The sequence below is a fragment of the Lissotriton vulgaris genome, chromosome 11 (assembly GCF_964263255.1).
Source record: "Lissotriton vulgaris chromosome 11, aLisVul1.2, whole genome shotgun sequence".
Taxonomy (NCBI): Eukaryota; Metazoa; Chordata; class Amphibia; order Caudata; family Salamandridae; genus Lissotriton; species Lissotriton vulgaris.
Genome location: NC_141699.1, coordinates 143509935 through 143529305, shown reverse-complemented (window position 1 = coordinate 143529305; position 19371 = coordinate 143509935). Strand labels below are relative to the sequence as shown.

Genomic DNA, 19371 nt, shown 5'->3' with positions numbered 1-19371 from the left:
AATTTGTACTGTCCGTTGACTTTGTTACGCATCTCGCGTGTGAGTTCACACTCTGCACACACGTCCCGTGGGCCTCCTATTACTTACCTCTGGTCAGGATAGTGTAGTCCCAGCGAACCTACAGCCTCTGGACAGCTCCATTCCTTCTATCGATTTCCTTATACCATTTACTTAGTATATGGTTTGTCGTGCCCCTAGGGCACCATTGTAATTTGTGCAACTTAAACATATTTTTCCTAAGAGATTGTCATGTGCTTAGCCCTCTGACCTCATAAAGAGTTCAGAGGTGTATGTTAGTTAATAAATATCTTGTTTATTTTCATAACTACCTGTGTGGTGTCCTTTCATTTGGTATTCAAGGGATTATATGTGGTAAAATAGCTGGCTTCACATGCCAAAAGAGTTTAGCCTAAGACTGCTTTGTCCATGCTACCATTAGGATAGCTGATCTACAAGGTTGACTTACAACTAATCACCATAAGGGTTGCTTGGACTGATACAAGGTGATCACTAGAATTAGTGAGCATCATATATCAGGCCAACTTTTCACACTCTCTGCCTCCTCTGAGTTGGGTTCTCTTGGTCGTCCTTACCCCTGTTTCTTGGGGGGCGGGTGCCCTCTATGCCGGGTGGTTGGAGGTTTGTTGTTCCTGCTTGTTGGGACAGTCTCCCTATCCTTGTTTCAGGGTGTGGGTTGTAGGCCTGCTACATGTGTCTTGACTTTTACGCAGGTTCCCTGTCTCCGGGGGAGGGGGGGGGGGCTGTCTATGTATTGGCAGGGTGGTTGCTCAGGGCTCTGCTCTGTTCTTCTTTCTCTCCCTGCCCTTGGACACTGCGGTGTTGCACTGTTTCCTATGAGGTCTCCTCCCTTTTTGTATACTCTTTCGTACACTATTCCCACGCTCCCACAGTTTTTTGTTTGGTGGTTCTGCGTTGTGGTGCAGAAAAGTTCTCTAAAGAAAACTGACGTAGGTGCACCGGAGTGGGGCTTATGTGACCTCGCTGATGTAACGTACGCGGACGACGCCTGGGCGGAGTCGCGTGATGTCGCCTTGACCCGGCACGCAGGGATGCTGTGGCAAATAGTTTCCGGATCCAGTCTCACATCTGGGAATAATTCTACGTGAGGGAATCTGCGGCTAGAATTGTCTCTACCAGATACATTGTTACTGAAGGGAAGTAACTTGTACGTTGGGAGCAGTGTCACTGCTCAGTAGCTAACATAGGGGAGTTCTGATTGAGGGACCAGCGAGAAGGCGTTTTTCTTGCATGCCCGATACTGCAGATTCCCTTCATCCTGTACCTGTCAGATTCCTTCCCTGCATTTGGGCTGGAACGCACCAGTACGACCTGCTATTGCTTACTTTTGCATTGACAATTTTAGTCAGGTCTAATTCATGCGTGTGGCATGGGGTAGCTGGTCCTGTTTTCTACAAGCTCTCTTTCAGTGGTTGTTTTAAAGTTATATGTCATCATGGTGTTTCACTCTTTGTTGAAGCCATGACTATTTCACAGCAGAAACTTTAAAAAAAAGTCCTTGGAACCACTGAGGCTACCACTTGTAGAAATGTATGTTTGTCATGAACAAGCTGTATTGTATTGTGTGGGCTTCTATGCAGAACTTCATACCCCTAACGTGACCGATTTCTTTTGCAGAGTTATTTACTTGCTTCAACCCTACCCTTTGGATTTTAGTTCAAGAATTCTCTACGCCATTGCAACATCTGCTACATCTGTAAGTTGAAAATTCATAATGGAAGTAGAGCATGGAAAGTGAGTTTTTAGATGCATATTTTCAGAAATATAATACAAGACTCTGACTCTGTGCATCATGTGGGAAGTTATTTTGTATTTCCTTTTCATGTGGCTTCTATGACTAAATCTCCAAATTAAGGCATTTGTTTTTTGTTCAAATCTGTTTTTATTGTGAACACAGCGAAAAGCCTACAACCCCGTGTCGGGGCCGGCCGCGCAGAAAAGAGCTGGTAGGCGTATTTAACCAGGGGAGGTTGAAGCATTAACACAGCGCCCTGCCTACAACCCCCAGAGGGGGCCGGCCGCGTGGCTTAGGGGTAGTGGTAGCAAGAGATGGTCATATGCTGGCGATGTATCGTTGTGTGGGGGAGGCGCGTATGGGAGGAAGAGCAGTGGTGTCACATTTTCAAAAGGCCCAACGGGGCCCAAACTGCCCCGAAGAGGGGTGGAAGCCAGAGTGGCAAGTAGGAAAGAAGAAAAAGTCGGAAGAGGAGTGAGCGGTAGCGAGATGGAGAGGGGTCTGGGGGGAGAGACTGTAGTCGCCGGTCGGGGGCTAGGAGACGCAAACTTGCACTGGGGGAAGCAACTAAGAGCCTAGTCTGCTCGGGTCAGCAGGGATGAGGGCGTCCTCAAATAACTGCAGAGCGCGAAGCCTGGGAGGCATGTGGCGGGCATAGCTGATGGAGCACAAATGGCGCACAAGGTGTTCCCACACTGCCTTGAAGCGCACCCCCCTCGATTGTATCCGCGCCGTGAGCAGCTCCATAGTCAGGACCTGCCAGAGGCGCACAAACCAGGAGGCTATCGGCGGTGCCTCAGCCCGCTTCCAGTACAGAGCAATGAGTTGCTTAGCAGCGCCTAACATGTGAAGGGTGAGGATCCAGTCGCTGCGCGTGAGGGCCCTAAGTGTGGGGGGTCGAATGCCCAGCAGGAGCGTGCAAACCTCTTCAGGGAGGGGAAAACCCAACACCTTCTTAATGTGACTAAGGACCTCCTTCCAAAAGACAGCTAGGGCAGGGCACGACCACCAGATGTGTACGAAGTCGCCAGTCGCAGTGCCACACCTCCAGCACAGCGGCGAGGAAGTGGGGAACATTTTGCTGAGTCTCAGGGGGGTGTAGTACCATTGCGTTAGCATCTTGTATGCGATTTCCCTCTGCGGGATGCTGCGATAGGTTTTAGGGATGTCAGTCCACAGCCGGGCCCATTGAGAAGGTGTGATATCGGCGCCAGTCGCCGACTGCCATTGCCTCTGGTAGGGATGCGCGGGCGGAGCGGTGGGGTGTTGCAGGATGTTGTAGATCTGGGAGATGAGTCGTTTCAGTCCCCCGAGGGAGCGTGCCTTCTTCTCGAATGGAGTGTATGCCCTGGTAGCAGCCCGATACATGTCGTCTCCCGAAGTCCAGTGGCGCAGTTGAGCATACTGTAAGCTGGCGGTTAAAGGGAGGCTAAATTCTTCCCTGCAGTCTAGCCATGATTTAGGTGACCCTCCAAGAAAGAGGTCTCCTACAACCCTGCAGTCCCCTTGTGTCCAGCTCTCAAAAGCTCGGGTCCGGGCAGCAGGGGGAAAGTGCGGATTACCTGCAATGGGGGTGTGTGGAGAGGGGAACGTGGTTAGACCCTTGGACACTGCCACTCTGTCCCACACGTCAAGAACCGTCCTCGTGGGGACCGCCATGTATGCACTTCTGGAGCGCGCCACACGCGGTAGCCAAGGCAGGTCCCATATGGTGCGCCCCGTGACCACCCGGTCCATGTGGAACCAGTGCTTGTCGCTTTCGCGTGCACCCCATTCTATCACGAACCGAAGATGCGCCACCCAGTAGTAGAGGAGGAGATTCGGGCAGGCGAGGCCGCCCCTGTCTCTCGGTTCCATTAGGACTTTCTGCGAAAACCGGGGTCGCTTGCCACCCCATATGAAGGACGTGAGGTCGCGTTGGAGATTCCTGATGCAGTGGAGCGGGATCGGGGTGGGTAGGCACTGGAAAACATATAGAATACGGGGGAGGACCGACATCTTGACCGCATTGAGCCGCCCCAACCAGGAAATCATCAAGGGCTTCCATTTCCGCAGGTCCGCCAGGACTTCCTTGCGGCAAGATGCCCAGTTCCTCGAGGACCACGAATCCAGGTGGGGTGTGAGGTCCAGACCCAGGTATTTAATGTGATCTTCCGCCCAACGGTAGGGTGTGACCCCCTTCAGGAAAGAGACCTCCTTGGGGATGGTGAGGTTAAGTGCCCAAGATTTGGTGTGATTAATCTTAAGGCCGGAGGCTTGTTCAAACAGTGAGAGGGCTTTGTGCACCGTTGGGAGAGAGTCCCGAGGGCGCGTAAGAGTAAGAATCAGATCGTCCGCGAACAGCGCTACCTTGTTGGTGCGCCCCCCGTGGGGGATTCCATGAATGTCAGGAGTGCGCCTAATCAGCTCTGCCAGCGGCTCCACCGCTAGGGCGAACAGGAGTGGCGAAAGCGGGCATCCCTGCCTCGTGCCCCTGTGAATCGAGAGCGGCGATGTCAGTTGGCCGTTGACCCGAATTCTGGCTTGTGGTCCGAGGTAAGGGGCCATGCACCTGGAGATCATGTTAGGGCCAAGACCTAGTTTCCGGAGGAACGCCCGCAAGAAGGTCCAGTCGACCCGGTCGAAGGCCTTTTCTGCGTCTAGCGAGAGGAGGCAAGCCGGTATATCCCAATGCTGCACCTTCCCCACTAAGTGTGCCAGCCTGCGAACGTTGTCGGCCCCCTGACGATCCCGTATAAATCCCACCTGGTCCGGGTTTACTAATCCCGGCATGTACGGGTCCAGCCGTTTGGCCAGGATCTTGGTGTAGATCTTAAGATCAGTATTCAGGAGGGCGATGGGGCGATAGGAGGCACACAGATCGGGGTCATTCCCAGGCTTGGGGATCAGGGCAATTCCCGCCAGGCCCATATCGGGGGACGGGCCAGTGGTGTCAGAGAAGGAACCGTATAGCCGCAGCAGGTGCGGGCGGAGCTGGGTCAGGAACAGGCGGTAGAAGGCCAACGGCAGGCCGTCCGGTCCCGGGGTTTTCCCAGTGGGAAGGTCTTTGACAGCCTCTGTTATTTCCTCCTCCTGCAGGGGGCCCTCTAGTGTAGCTGCACACGCCGGGGACAGTGGAGACCCCTCGAAATCTGCAAGAACGGCCTCCCGTGCCTCCGCAGAGGTAGGCTCCTCAGCATATAGAGAAGAGTAGTAAGCGACGAAGGCGGCCTGCTTGGCTTTCTCAGAGGTGGCGCAGGTGCCGTCTTGCCGCTTGACATTGGTGATGTGGGCCCTAGCGGCACGTGCCCGCAGCCTGCCGGCCAGCAGGCGGCCAACTTTGTCCCCGCCTTCATAGTAGCGTTGTTTGAGCGCCAGCAGGGAGTGTTCTGCCTTGTTGGTGCGCAGAGTGCGGAGTTGCCCCCTGAGGTTGGCGAGAGTTCTCTTAGACGCCCGTGAAGGGGAGTCCCGGTCCCGGGCCTCCGCTTGTTTGATCTCGCTAGCCAGGTCGGTTTCCATCTTGAACGCCTCCTTCCTCCGCGCCACCGCCAGGGAAGTGATGTGGCCCCGAATGGTGGCCTTGAAGGCATCCCAGACCGTATGAAAGGGCAAGTTAGGGGTGTCGTTAACAGCGAAATACGAGTCTATGGCGTCACGGATGCTGGCGACGTCCTCCGGGTCCCGAAGGACTCTCGGCGGGAGCACCCATCTGCGTTCACGAGTGGCATGGGCCAGGGGGTCCTGTAGCAAAAGTTCCACATGGGCGTGGTCCGATAGGGAAATGTCGGATATAGCGGCAGCTAAGGAATCTCGGGACAATTCAAGGGAGGTGAAGAGATAGTCGATTCGGGAGTATGTCCGATGGGAATGTGAATAGAAGGAGTAGTCCCGGGTCCCCGGGTTGTGGTAGCGCCACACATCCACGAGTCCCAGGTCTGTAAGCTGCGTTCTAAGGGTAGAGGACATTGCTCCCGCGCCATTGAAGGAGGCCCCCGCACGATCCAGCTCGGGGTCCCATACTAGATTGAAGTCTCCGCCCAGGATCACTTTAGGGTCGCCCGATGGGAACTGATCCCGCAGGAGTGTCTGGAGGTATTTGTCCTGCGACTGGTTGGGCGCATATACACATCCTAGGGTGAGCTGTACACAACCCACCTGCACCGTGGCTCGGAGGAAACGCCCGTCAGCGCTCTTGAAGGGTTTCGTGGGTCCCCGTCTAATGCCAGCCCTGCAGAGGATTGCCACCCCCGCTGTCTTGGTGTCAGAGGATGCCCAGAACTGTGTGGGGTATCTAGGGTGCGCCATGCGTCTGGTGTCTCCCTTTAGAAGGTGCGTCTCCTGGAGGAGGATAATGTCAGGGGAGTGATGTAGGAGGTAGCGCCATACCTGATTCCGCTTGTTGGGGGGAGTTGAGCCCTTTGACATTGAGTGAGAGGACCTTCAAGGGGGTAGGGATGTTCGCTGTCATAGCACTAAGGGGGAGTGGAGCCGCGCAAGACCCAGCGTAGCAAACCCCCCCGCAAACAGGGCAGCGGCAGCCTCACCTCGCCTCCAGCGTGCCAGCCCCCGTAGGTCCCACCATGCCACCCCTCCACAAGCGCAGGGAGAGAACAGGAAGAGAGGGCAGAGCGAGAGAAAAGTAGGAAGAGAAGAGAGAGAAGGAAGATAAAAGGCGCAAAGAAGAAGTGTAACCAAAACAGGCCAACAGGGCCATTGTGCATTGTCCCAGGTACCGGACATCCTCTACCCGAGGGTTTGGATGAACACAGGAATGTCACTTCCTACGGGACAAAGGGAGGGAGCGGAGATCTGGGTGAGTGAAATGAAGTCTGGTCGTCTCGCAGCCCGTCCACCCCGCTGTCACAAGAAAGTCCGGGGGTGTGTCGAGCCGGGGGGTCCTCAGGTTCGGACCAGCCGTCAAGTGGGCACCGAAGCTTGGCGTTGTGAAGTGGGGCCCGATAGGGGCGAGGCCCATTGTCTGTACCACTGGACCCTCACAGGAGGGGGCGAGAAGCACGGGGGCAACCCTCCAGCGGGGAGGGGGGCCCCAGTCCCGGGAACTGCAGGGTTGGGTCGCCGAGGCATGGTAGGACAGGTCCAAGTGGCCAGGTGGCGAGGACTTGCTCAGGGCAACAGGGGTCTCTCTGAGCAAGTTCAGATGTTGTCCGGAGTTGAGGGACAGTCCCCTCCTTCGGCGCCGGAGACAAGAAGCTGGGAGGCCTGATCCTCACGGTCGTCCTCGAGGGAGCGAATATGAGCGATAATGTCTTGCTTGGTCTGCGAGGCGGAGAGGCTGTCCACTGGGGGGGTCCGGCGGTGTTTGCGCACCGTGGACCAGTCTGGGTGCGGAGGGGCCTTCTCCGGGGGGTGAGAGCGGGATGGGCTGTGATCCGGGGACCCCGGCATATCAAGCAGTTGCGCCGCTTCTCGGTAGGATCGGAGGGACCGTCGCTTACCCTCCCACCGGAAGATGAGGGCGAAGGGGTGCCCCCACTGGTAAGAAACGTTGAGGGCCCGGAGTCTCTCCGTGATCGGGCAGAAGACCTTCCTCCTGTGGAGCGTGGTGGGAGCCAAGTCTTGAAAGATCTGGATCTTGTGGCCTTCATACCGCAGGTCCGGGTGGTCTCCAGCCACTTTTAGTATGGCCTCCTTTTCCGTGAAGTAGTGGAGCCTGGTGACAATGTCGGGCAGGAGGCCCGCCTTGCTCCCCGCCCCAAAGACACGATGTGCGCGATCAAGGCGCGGTGGGGGGGCGTCCTCCTCACCCCACACCGCGTGCAGGAGTAGGGCCACGTAGGCCATGGTATTAGTCCCCTCTTCTCCGAGTGGCACACCCCGTATGCGAAGGTTGTTGCGTCGTCCCCTGTTTTCCAGGTCCTCCTGCTTGATCTGGAGCTGGATATGTTGCTCTTCCAGGGTCGCCACCCTCTGCCAGATCTGCTCCAGGTCTTCGGTTCGGGAGTCAACCGTCTTCTCCAGGCCGTCAACCCGGTCGCCGAGGTCGGTAACTTCCTTGCGCAACTCTTTGACGCACGAGTGCACCTCCGACCTGAGGGATCCGATTTCGGACTTTAAGTCCGCCATGAAGGAGGACATGAAGGCCTGAGTCACTGGGGGGGGAGTCAGCAGGCGGCAGGGATTTCCCCCCTGTCGTTGAGGGGCCTCCGGAAGATGGCGGCGAGCCCGCCTTGCCCCACATGGAAGCCACCGACGCACTTCTGGTCGCCGCCGTTGGGGGGTCCGGCTTGTTCCCTTTGCCACGAGTCATGGTCCGCTCGGGGCGGCGAAGGATAGCCGGGGGGGGGCGCAAGCTGTTGCGTGCAGCCCCCGGTCCGCGGTAGAGAGGAGTCCGAGGGAGGTCTCCCAGGTGTCCCGGTGATCCAGCAACCCAGGGCCCACAAGCAGGGGCCTAGGTCACGAGGCAGGAGATGGCAGGATGTGGTAGGGCCTCCGCAAGCCTGAGGCCGGACTGGCCTGATGTCAGCCTGCAGGGTGTGCCTGGGCAGTAGGGGTCCGGCGTGCAGGGGAGCTGTGTGGGTGTGCAGGATGGCTCCACCGGGGAGGCAAGGCGGTGTGTAGGCAGAGGGAGCGGTGGAGGTCCTTTGACAGCAGTCCTCCCGTGGCGGCCAAAGTCCGGGTCCCACGGGCCGAGGATCTCAGATGGCTGGGGCAAGAAGCAGCCTCCCGCCCCCGCGTGAGTCAGGGCCTTCCCCCGCAGCGCCCGGGTGGCTCCACAGCCCTCCGTCGAGGCTCACTAGGCCAGCAGGGTGCCCGGAAGCAGGGGATCGCGTGGGCGTGCGCGCCGGCCACCCGCCTTCAGATGTAGCCCCACTGGCAGCCGGTCTGATGGACAAGATGGCGACCAGGGCCGAGGCAGGGCCTTCCCACCGCCAGGCCCCGCCAGAGACAGCCAAGGGGAAGGAGCGGCGCAGAGGCTGCAGCTCACCGTGATAGTACAGCGGCGGATGAGCGATCTGGAGCTGGGGCTCGTATGGGAAGAGCCCCCGACGTTCACTCTGGGTCCGGCCTCACTTTCCCGCCCAAGCCGGGGCCTCACGTAGACTCGGCTCCCGGGTGGTCGCAGCTTCCTCAGCCGGGGGGAAATCCCGGCGCCGGCAGCCTCGGTGATGCGCCCAGTCAGCAGCCAGCACCGCGGGGAGAGGCCCGCCACAAGAAGGGCCCAGGAAGGCACCAGTTCCTCGCCTGCCTCGGGAAACAGCTTTGTACCAGGAGAGTCGGGCCAGGGGACTCTTCGGCAAACCCCGCGGCAAGATGGCGGCCAGAGGCCGATCGCGGGGATCCCGGGACTCCGGGCGTCTGCAGCGGGGGTCCCAGCAGGAAGGTCTTGCCTCCGGAAGATGTTGCTGGTAGGGTTTGTAGTATTCGGGGGGCCCCCAGGCAAGAGAAACCCCCCGGGCGTCGCTTAAACAGGCTATTTACTCAGCGGGGCGACGGAGCTCACACGAGACGCGTCCGATCACATCGCTGTCTCGGCCACGCCCCCGGCATTTGTTTTTTTACACTATGTTTCTGACAGAGACTTCAAACCACAGGTTCCTCACCTTGTGAATCCCCATGGCTCTAGAATGGATCTGGAGACTTTTCAATAGCCATTCCCTCGTGCATTGGTAGGTGGCATAGTGTGACTCCCAATGAGATCCAACCCACTTCAGATGTGATGTCAGAGCCACTATATCTTTACCACCTTTGCTTGCTAATGTCAGTTCCTTTCTTTCAGTAAATTCTGACGCGAATCCGGAGCTCCTTTGAATCTGGTCAATTTGACAAAAATTCTCCCCTGAAGCTTTACCAGTGTGCAAGAAACATATCCCCACCAAAACCCAGAGTTTAATCCATGTTGAGACTATCATCACCTGATGTTAGTGAAAGACAACCACAATGTCTTACTCAGGTGTCTTGGCTCTAAGGACCACACTGCATCATGTGACTGCTGCGCAAAAATAGCCATCTGCGACTGTGCAGCCAAATTTGCCATTGTGGAATTCCAAAGGAAGACAAAGAAGACATGGTCTCGGTCAAAGTCAAGAGTGCAGATGTGTTGCTGAGGCAGTTTTCTTGAATACTCATCATTGAAATAAAAGAGTTCAGCTAAGTCTAAGTCCTAGAACTATAACAGTTGTGCATCGCCTCATCATTCCCACCATTGAAAGTCATGCAACGCCCTGAGTACCTCCAGGCTGCGGAGATGTTCCCCAATTTCAGAACCAATTCTGACACTGCTTCAAATGTACCAGTCTTCCACATACCATCGGCAATGCTGTAACAACCCAAAAGTTTTAAAACTGGCCTGAAGACAATACTTGGTTCTCCTCTGGGTCTCACTGGCACCAAGGATCTGAGGCAGCCTAAAGTTGGGTTACTTCGGACGGATTCATCCCTGACGCAGACTATGCCACTCAATCTCGCGTTGATGTCAGATCCTTCTCTGTGCTTGGCTTCCCTGTCCTCACCACTGACTTGTCGTCTGAGGCTGCCAGCCTGGGCCTTGAAGCCAACATCGACATCACTGATGCCTGAAACTGATCCGATAGTGTTATTGAACTCCGAAGCACAACCCCAATCATGTTTTTTCTCACAATCAAACCTTGAAACCTCAAAGCTGCAAGTTGACCCGGATGAAGAAACCCCATTTGATACCGAAAAACATTTTTAGACTTAAAGGATGCCAGTGGCCTGGATACCGCCCCAGACATTGACTTATCCTCACCGAAAGCAGCTATGATATAGAGGAGTCCGCTGTAGGAGAGAAGGATCTGCTTACTGTGGTTACCCCCACTTTTTGCTGGTGTTTCACTGTTTTTCGACTTTAGTCTGGCTGGGGCCCTGCTATCCAGGACCCCAGCCTAGCTGCTTCCTCTCTAAATTGATTGCATGTACTTTAGGTACACTCCAGATTGGTTACTGGGTTACCCTTGTGAGTCCCTAGTATATGGTACCTTAGGTATAAAGGGCATAGGTACCCCAGAGGCCTACCAGAGGCTGAAGCTTGTATTATGCCACCCCTGGGAAGCCTTCCAACATGGCACCACAGGTCTGCTACTGCAGCTTGGGTATGGTGGTGCTTGCACCCCTTACTAAGATATAGGCTACCTATAGCTACCTTTAATGACAGACGCATATAAACCTATAAGTCACTCCTATGGCAGGTCTTGACAATCCTGAAGGCAGAGTCCTTGGTTTTATGTGAGAGGGTGCCCATGCATGAGCAGGACCCCTCATCAGCTTTCAGAATCTATTCTCTGAGGCTGTTCTGTGATACAGCCATACCATATACTCTTAAGTGCATTAGAACATCGCGGTACATGCTAACTTTGGAATGGCTGCATCAAAACATGGCTTGTTTAATGTCAAACACTTTGGAATCCTATAAGCCCCCCCCCAATGTCAGTCCTGGCGGTGGGGGTAGATTTCCACCCTTCTAGCGGGAGAAGACATGTACAAACTTACCTGACCGGTAAAAGTTGAAAAGAGCCCCAGCATCACAAAATGGATGCTGCAGCCACAGACCCGAGTCTGATCTCCTGCTGCTGGACGAAACTCTGTCAGGGGAGGCCTGGACAATAGGTTTCCTGTCACAGGGAGGTGTAACCACCTCCCCAGACAGGCTTTAGTGTATTGGGGCTGGGTTGGTGCATTCAGTGAATGCTTTTCAGAGAGTATCGGTTGCAGGGGCTCTCGCCCCTGCAACCAGTTTGAATGTTAAACTGGACAAAGGGGAAGGAGTGTAACCACCCCCACCCGGGTCCTCCCATAGGTGGGACCCTAGAGTAAGTCCAACCCCTAAACTTAGTATGAGTATAGGAACTCAGTCCTTAGGACTTTAGATTACCCTGGACGAAACTCTGCAACATATATCTTGGAACTTCAACATTCTATTTCGACTAGAAGACGAAAGAATCTTCCTTGGCGTCAAGGAGTGACCCCCCTGTTCAGTCAGGCACCAAAGAAGCATCTTGCCTGTCTGCATTTCCAAGGCTCCTGCCGGATCCCGAAGGATTTGCGGCACAGCACACAGACTTCCAGAATCTCCGAGGCCGACACGAGATCCCAGCAAAGCTGAGACCCGCAGCCATCACGAGAGACGTAGGACCGGAACTCCTGGACACCGTGCACATTTGCTAGTGCACCTACTTTCTGAGCTTTCCCGAAGTTGTGTATTGGGCTACTCGTAGTCCAAGCCCTGAGCACCATCTGCACCGAAGATTGTGAGCCTACACTCCACGAGTGTTCCGTGGGTCCGCTTCTAGCATTTCTGCTCGAGGCCCCTTGGCGATCCCTGGTCCGTCGACTGGTGGGTCCCCGCGAATGTAACTCTTTTGTTTCTTGGGCTTCCCTGGTTGCTCCAGACGTGCCCTGACTCCCCTTCAAAGGGTGATTCCCTCAGACCTTGCTGGTCTACTCCGAAGCCAATCTTTTTATTCTGCGTGTGTTGCTGTTGCCAAGGCTTGTTGGGTCCAAACCGGATACTGACACCGCAGCACTCGACATCTGACGTTGGACAGCTCGAATCCAGCTCCTAGTTGTCGTCGACACCTCGTGGCTGAAGAGTCAAGCTTCGCCTTCTGCACCTGAAATCACCCGACATTATTGGGCATCTTCTCATCGCCTTCCTGGTCACTGGCAAGTGACCCGGACTCTGTGCCCTCTGCTTTCAGGTTCTACAGATCTCCGATCCACCCTTGGAGCCATCCAGACACTTTCCACTTGATCGCCTGCAGCACTTTTCCGCAGCTCGCCATAGAAAATGATGAGGAAACCCGACACAAAAAGACACCTATGCACCCGGCTTCCCTGGGTGAGGTAAAACAAGCTGCTTTGCATTCCTTCACGACTTAGCCTGAAGGCTACTCTCCACAGCTACCACAAGGATAGCTTTCTATATAGGTTGTCTTTAAACCTACCATCAATAAGGTCGTTTGGGCTGGTGCAAGATGCCCACTAGAATAGTGGACAGTATATACCAGGCCAACTTCTCACATCCTCTGCCGTCACACAGCTATAGGGGGGGTGGTGGGGGTGGCAGAAGAAGTTCTAGATCTCACCTTGCCCATAACAGATTTCAAAACAGCTATCCTTACTGATGTTCTTATTCCTGGACAAACAAGCCAGGAACCTATTCTGCCTTTAACAATGCACTCATTGATCTACTGGTGGACACCAGGACAAAGTCAGGATCTTTCCCTCCAGTTAACAGACCGGTGAAAAGGTGACATAGGCCTGTCCCTGCGGATCCTGATTTCCTCATAGAATTTAAAGGGCCTGGTGTTGCAAGCATCCACTTTAAACCCCAATGCGCTTCCGACCACCATGCCAGGATCGAAACTCAGGGACACATTCATCAAGTCAATGTTTTTATCTGTCAGCCTTGCCCTCATATCAAATAATACCAGCTGCCTCCTGGTGTGATACTTGCATGTGTTGACAGAAAGGCAGTACATATAATGGAGGGAGAAGGAGGATACAGAACTAGGTCGCCCTCCAAAAGACATATAATCAAACAAAACCCAAAATATTGGGTTCTAAGACCTAGTTCGTGGTTGAGGCTACTGGCCGATGTGGTCAGAAAAAAGCCAAGAAGAAAGAAAAATGTCTTTCTTGAGTCCCCTCACTCACCAGGGTTTCCCCACGGTGACATGCTTCATCATTGGGGCCATCCCAGCGCTATACGAACTGGGGCGTGCTACGACTTGTGGAATTACGTAGGAGCACTTTTTTGTGGAGGACTATGTGTAGTGCAATGTGAAGTGGAGTGGGTGTTGGTGATATAAAAATACCGTGCTAGTGGGACTAAAATATTTTTATTCCTTCTCCTAGGTGGGTATGGTTAAAAATTGGGTAACTGTGTACCAATCTATAATGAGAAGGGAATCCGTGTATGGTCGACATGTTTCGAGCTTCCCCTAGCTCTTCTTGCCACTCCTGTTTGAACCTTAATAGGAAATTAAAGATAAGGAAAAAACAGTGAACGCTGCTACTAATAAAAGCATGCGTATAAATACATACGATTCCTATTTCTCGTAGTATATCTGATATATAAATGGAAAAACATTAGATATAAACCCCTCTCCTCTGAGCGGGGGTACACAATTTTTCTCCATGCTGCATGTCAATATGGGTGGTTTGCTCCATATTGGTGCGTGCAAGCTTTCAATGTTCCAGTGATTGTGCCTAGAAGAATAATAAACACAAGTGGTGGTACATGTCGTGAATTCACACATAAAAACAACACAGGACTTAATATGACAGTTTTAACACACACATTATTTCGCACACACGACAAAAAAATTCGATTAGTTTTTCAAGAATCATTACTTGTCAATGTGCGTAATAGCACCTCATGGTCTCTGGGGGGGTGGGGGCGGCGTCTCCTTTTGAAAGAATACTATCATGTAAGGATGGAAGGGAAGAGAAGCGGCTATAATTATTTGCAGTTTTTAAAAAAATGCTCGGTAATGGTTCTATTAAGCTTCGGAGGGTTCTGCCTAAACCCTCGGTTATTACAAAAATCAATGCCAATACTGCCACATAAATTCACAGTCCTATACTCTGCACATGATCAAAACTCTATGCATCAAGGAATCTTATCACAAACTTAATCCATTTCAATTTGCATTTTATTTGCAATATTCTTCTTTTTATATTTTTTCAAAACATTTTTCTGTTTTATCAACATTTTTGAAGCACAAAAGGAATTACACAATACAAACAATAAACATGCCACTACTTACTTTTTTTACACCATTCATACCAAAAGACATTGCAATCACACTATACACACAGTCACACTGCTAACAATCTGAAAAGGAGTACATTTTTATACAATTATATACATTTCATAGAGAAGAAACCATAGATATACGTTTTTTAACTCAGAATCAATTTGATCAAACAAATAGTTCAATTCTCTTATGGTTTCCACGTAAGAAACGATATATGCAAGGGTCTACGCGTTTCAAACTCCTCAAATTTGGAGTTCTCGTCAGGACCGAAAGCTGTGAATGACAAGAAAACGGGGACCTCAGTTATTAAGGGAACTGTATCTATGTGTAAACCCTCGGTTGACGCAGGACCTGTTAGGAAGAAAGTACACTTACTTCAAGTCTGGAGATGCCGCACACGAACACCTACTTAGCTTCCCCACCGGACCGCATCTTAGCGTGTCTGTGGCGAGGGGAGCTTTAAAAGGCTTCCGTGTTCTGTTTTGCCGCGTGTTCTGGCGGCAGGCATAGACCGCTCGGGTGTTGTACAACGGCCGCCACAGTTTGGCAAGTGTGCCGGCCATATTGGTTTAGTCGCGGTAGTCATCCGCGTTCAGAATTGACCAAAAATAGTAAGGTCATAGATGGAAAGCTGATAAATAAATAAATATTCTATCTATGGATATTCCTTATGTTCATTAGGAATTGGCCCTTCTCATGATATTTACATTAAGGAGGCCAATGTCGGGGGAAGTATAGCAGGGTTTGACTATGGGTGCCATCGATTGGCAAGTGTGGCGGCCATATTTGGGTATGTCGCGGTATTACTCCGTGATCGATTCCAACCCCAAACTACAAAGTCATCAATGGGAAACGAGTCATTATGTTTTAATAATTATTACACCAATGTTTATTTATAAAATGTATTTATAAAATGTATGTATAAAACGGCCTTTGTCATGGCGTTAACAATTGGGGGGGGGGGGGGGGGTTGGGGAGGGGAACGCGACCCCCTGAGTTGGAGGGTGATGATAGTTTGCCGTGAAAAACAATATTATTCACAGTAGGGAGAGACCGGTGTAGAGTTAGCTTGGGGTCTCTACTTGTTCATGAATATAATTTTTAATTCAATGCTACCCATACAGGCCTGCTCAGTTTACGGTTGGCTTGAAAGTGAGAACCTACAAAAACCTTCTAGTCGGTTTGTTTAGGCAGGTATGAAGTAAAACCCAAACTGTCAGGAGGTGCCGTCACACAGCAATAGGGGGGGTGGTGGGGGTGGCGGAAGAGGTGCTAGATCTCACCTTGCCTATAACAGATTTCAAAACAGCTATCCTTACTGATGTCCTTATTCCTGGACAAAGAAGTCAGGAACCTATTCTGCCTTTAACAAGGCACTCATTGATCTACTGGTGGACACCAGGACAAAGTCAGGATCTTTCCCTCCAGTTAACAGACCGGTGGAAAGGTGGCATAGGCCTGCCCCTCGGGATACTGATTTCCTCATAGAATTTGGAGAGCCTGGTGTTGCAAGCATCCACTTTAAACCCTAATGCGCTTCCGACCACCATGCCAGAGTCGAAACACAGGGACACATTCATCAAGTCAATGTTTTCATCTATCAGCCTTGCCCTCATATCAAATAATGCCAGCTGCCACCTGGTGTGATACTTGCATGTGTTGACAGAAAGGCGAACATTTTCCCATTTGTTTTAGACGATGTGCGGCCTACCCTACAGGGCCTATTCACGACAGCCAAGACACAGCGTAGTACTCTATTCGCTCAGGCTTGAATACTACCAACTGTCTTTAAAAGGCAGTTAGAACTAGTGTGGCACTTTGACACCATGCCAGAATTTGCCCCACAAGCTCTTCCAATGATGTCTAACAATCTCTAACATAACACAGGAAGGAGTTAGTTCCTCTAATAAGTCTGTGCACTAGTGAGTGCTACCTGGTTGAAAGTCATGTCGCTGGGGGATCTGAATTTCAGATCTTAATGCCCTCACACACCTGTAAGGGTGTCATGCTTCATCATAGGGCGCTCCTCGTCAGACCGGCGCTGCAATGTCTGACGGGTCTGGTGGTTTCATTGGCGGAGATCTTCTGGTCAGAAGATGCCGTCTGTGAAGTCAGTATGAGGGCAAGATACAGTGTTTGTGAAGATGTGAATAAGTGATTAAAATAGGTACCAGATCCCAAGGAAAAATTTATTTATTAGGATGTGTGGGTCCGGGACTAAGTAAACACAGTGACGCTATCTAGTGATCTTAAGGTACCAATATAGCGTTATTGGTGTGTGGTCAACCTGTTTCGTGCCGTGGGTGCCCAACCATCGGGCAGCACTTCTTCAGAACCAGAGTGAAAAATGAATTGCCCCTATGGGGCGTTGGGTCACCCCGCTAATTGGGGATGACCAAATGAGGTAAGTACCTGGTCCCAGAGTTGAAACCAGACAAAGGAATTTACAAGGTATAGCAAATTGGGTTATTTCACTCAACCACAAGCAAGCACTGGCAGATTCCACAAATATGAAGAAACGTTTGCACCAAAAATTGTGGCTAGTTTGAATGCAGTCACTTGGAGTCACTTTAGGAAACACCAACTCAAGTAGGAAGCTGGTCAGGAGGACCAGAAAGGTCCTCAGTAGTTTAAGCAGTCCTCAGTTCGTTCCAGACACTTTTATCTGTTGCAGGGCTTTACTATGGAAGTGGTCCTAATGCAAGGGATGAAAGTTGCTAAAGATGCTCAAAGGATGCTGTGGATGCGATGTGGTCGATGCGGGGAGGAGGGAGGGGTCCTTGCTGCGACTACTCCTCAGTCCATGAAGGGGATGAGGTGATCCTGGTCACAGGGTTGCTGTCCCTCAAAGTCCTCCCTATGATGGCTGAAGTCTAGTTGCCACTAGACTACTGGTCATCCAGTAAAGCAGTTACAGGCAAATCCTTCATTGGTCGATGATTCCTCCTCTGGGGCGGGTCTCAGCTACACTTTGATAACAATCCTGGGCTCAGCGAGCTCTGGTGTAAATTTGGGAGTCTAGTCCTACTTCCTGCGCTGCATGGTGGCGGTTGGCAGCGGATGGAAGACTTTGGGACCAACTTGCCCCATCAGGCTTCTTCAGCTGTTGTGTCCCTGTGCTGTGAACAGGTGACAAGCTCACGGACCCTTGGAGTCTCTTTGCTTTGGCTGGGCTCTGGAGATGGCTTCTCCTTGAGCAGGACACAGCAGGCGCAGTCCCTCTCCTTAGCTAGCCACCAGGGACAGCAGGTGCAGTCCGTACGGGTGCAGCCTCTCTTTCCTGGTTCCACGGCGCAGCAGGGAGTCCTTCTTCCTGTCTAGTTAAGATCTGAGTTCAGTGTGCATGGGGTGCCCTTCTTAAGCTCAGAAAAGGCCCTGCGGGCAGGATGCGGTGGGTAGTCAATGGGCTACCAGGTTCCCTCCCACCTGATGATCACTTCCTGTGTAGTGTGACATCTGGGGATGACAGGATTCACCACTCTGCCCACTCCTAATATGAGAGGACACCTGTACCGGGGTGTTGAACTCCCTAGTAGCCCATCCCAGGGGTGTGGCGTACCAAGGGAGCTACATGCCCCTGGAAAACCGGTTTGAAAATCGATTTCCCCTCTGATGTACCAAGTGCCAGCTTGTCTTCCTGAACAATGGAACAGCCCCTCGCCCAACTGTTATCCGTTTGGCCTCTAAAGGAGTCTTCCTCTCTGAAGCTCTCCTTTTGGGCCAGCATCTGTAGGAAGCTGGATTTTTGTGGTAGGGCCAATGTAAAATGTAAGGCACATAATGCAAAAAGTACAGATGACCCTTATTGGTTTACAGGACTTAAATTAATAATCCCAAGTGCTCTATTTGTGGTAGTGTCGTTGAGCAGTTAAGGTTTATCAGAGGTTAGTGTTAAGCATTTGTTTCACACACAGTCAACAAATGAGACACACACTCAAGAAGAAACTCGAAACCATCTTGAAAAATAACAAATTTTTATATAATTTTAGACACCAAGATCTTCGAGATCAGGTAAGTACTTTAGATGTTCTAGATTTTTACAGGAAAAACAGTAGAAAATAACAGTCCGATTTGAGGCATGAGTCTGAAATGCGGTAATGTCATTTTACAGGAGGAAAAGACGTACTGCATAGGTGTACTTGCAAACAGCTGTAGAAGGTATCCTTTAGGGTTTAAGGTGCTTAGGGCCCAGGGTCCAAGAAACCACCTGCAGTTTGGGTCGCACTTGCCTGGAGTGTCTGGGTGCAGAGGTGCTGGACGCGTTGATAGCCTTGAGATCTATGCGGTAAAGTGTAAAGGGACTTGTTTAAACAACAGAGTCTGCAAAGAGGGGACTTTGGGACAAGTTCAGCAGAACTCAACGTGGGGCTCGGCTTGTGGGGATTCACAGGCCAAAGGGATGCAGGCAGAAGTCATATACTCGGGCTGTGGGGCTTGGGTGCAGAGTTGCTGGCTGGCCACTTAACTTTGGAGGGTCTCACGGTTCTTAGGGTACCTGCAAAGGAGGGAATAGAAACACAGCAGGGCCATTCTCGGTGTGAAGTTTGTCTCTCTTGAAGTCCATCGACGTGCAGGTAAGGTTTGCGGCGGTGGTGTTCGAATTGAATACAAACAAGTCTTAAGGGATGCAAGTGCCCCATTAGCCAGAAAATTGGTGCAGCGGGGGCTCTTGGAGGGCCAAGCGTCTCGAAACTCAGCAGAGAAACGGGGTTCGCCTCCTAGAGCCTCAGGGACCACTTCCTGTTGTGCTGCTCCTTAAGTGGGCCAGATGGCCAACAGCATGAGGTACCGGGTAGATGCTTCCAGTGCCTGCAGATCCAAGGGGATGACTCCTCCACACCAAGGGAGATGCTGTCTGGATGTTGAAGTTGCTGGATG

The 19371-nt window shown here is 52.1% G+C and overlaps 1 protein-coding gene across 1 annotated transcript in view; it reads left to right on the top strand.

Moving 5' to 3' along the window:
* The window catches only part of KNTC1 (kinetochore associated 1), a 926084-nt gene that overhangs the window by 673502 nt on the left and 233211 nt on the right, over nt 1-19371 (top strand). The window contains exon 53 of the mRNA XM_086942947.1: nt 1657-1735. Coding sequence (XP_086799073.1) covers nt 1657-1735 — 79 coding nt within the window. The remainder of the gene's footprint in view (nt 1-1656; nt 1736-19371) is intronic.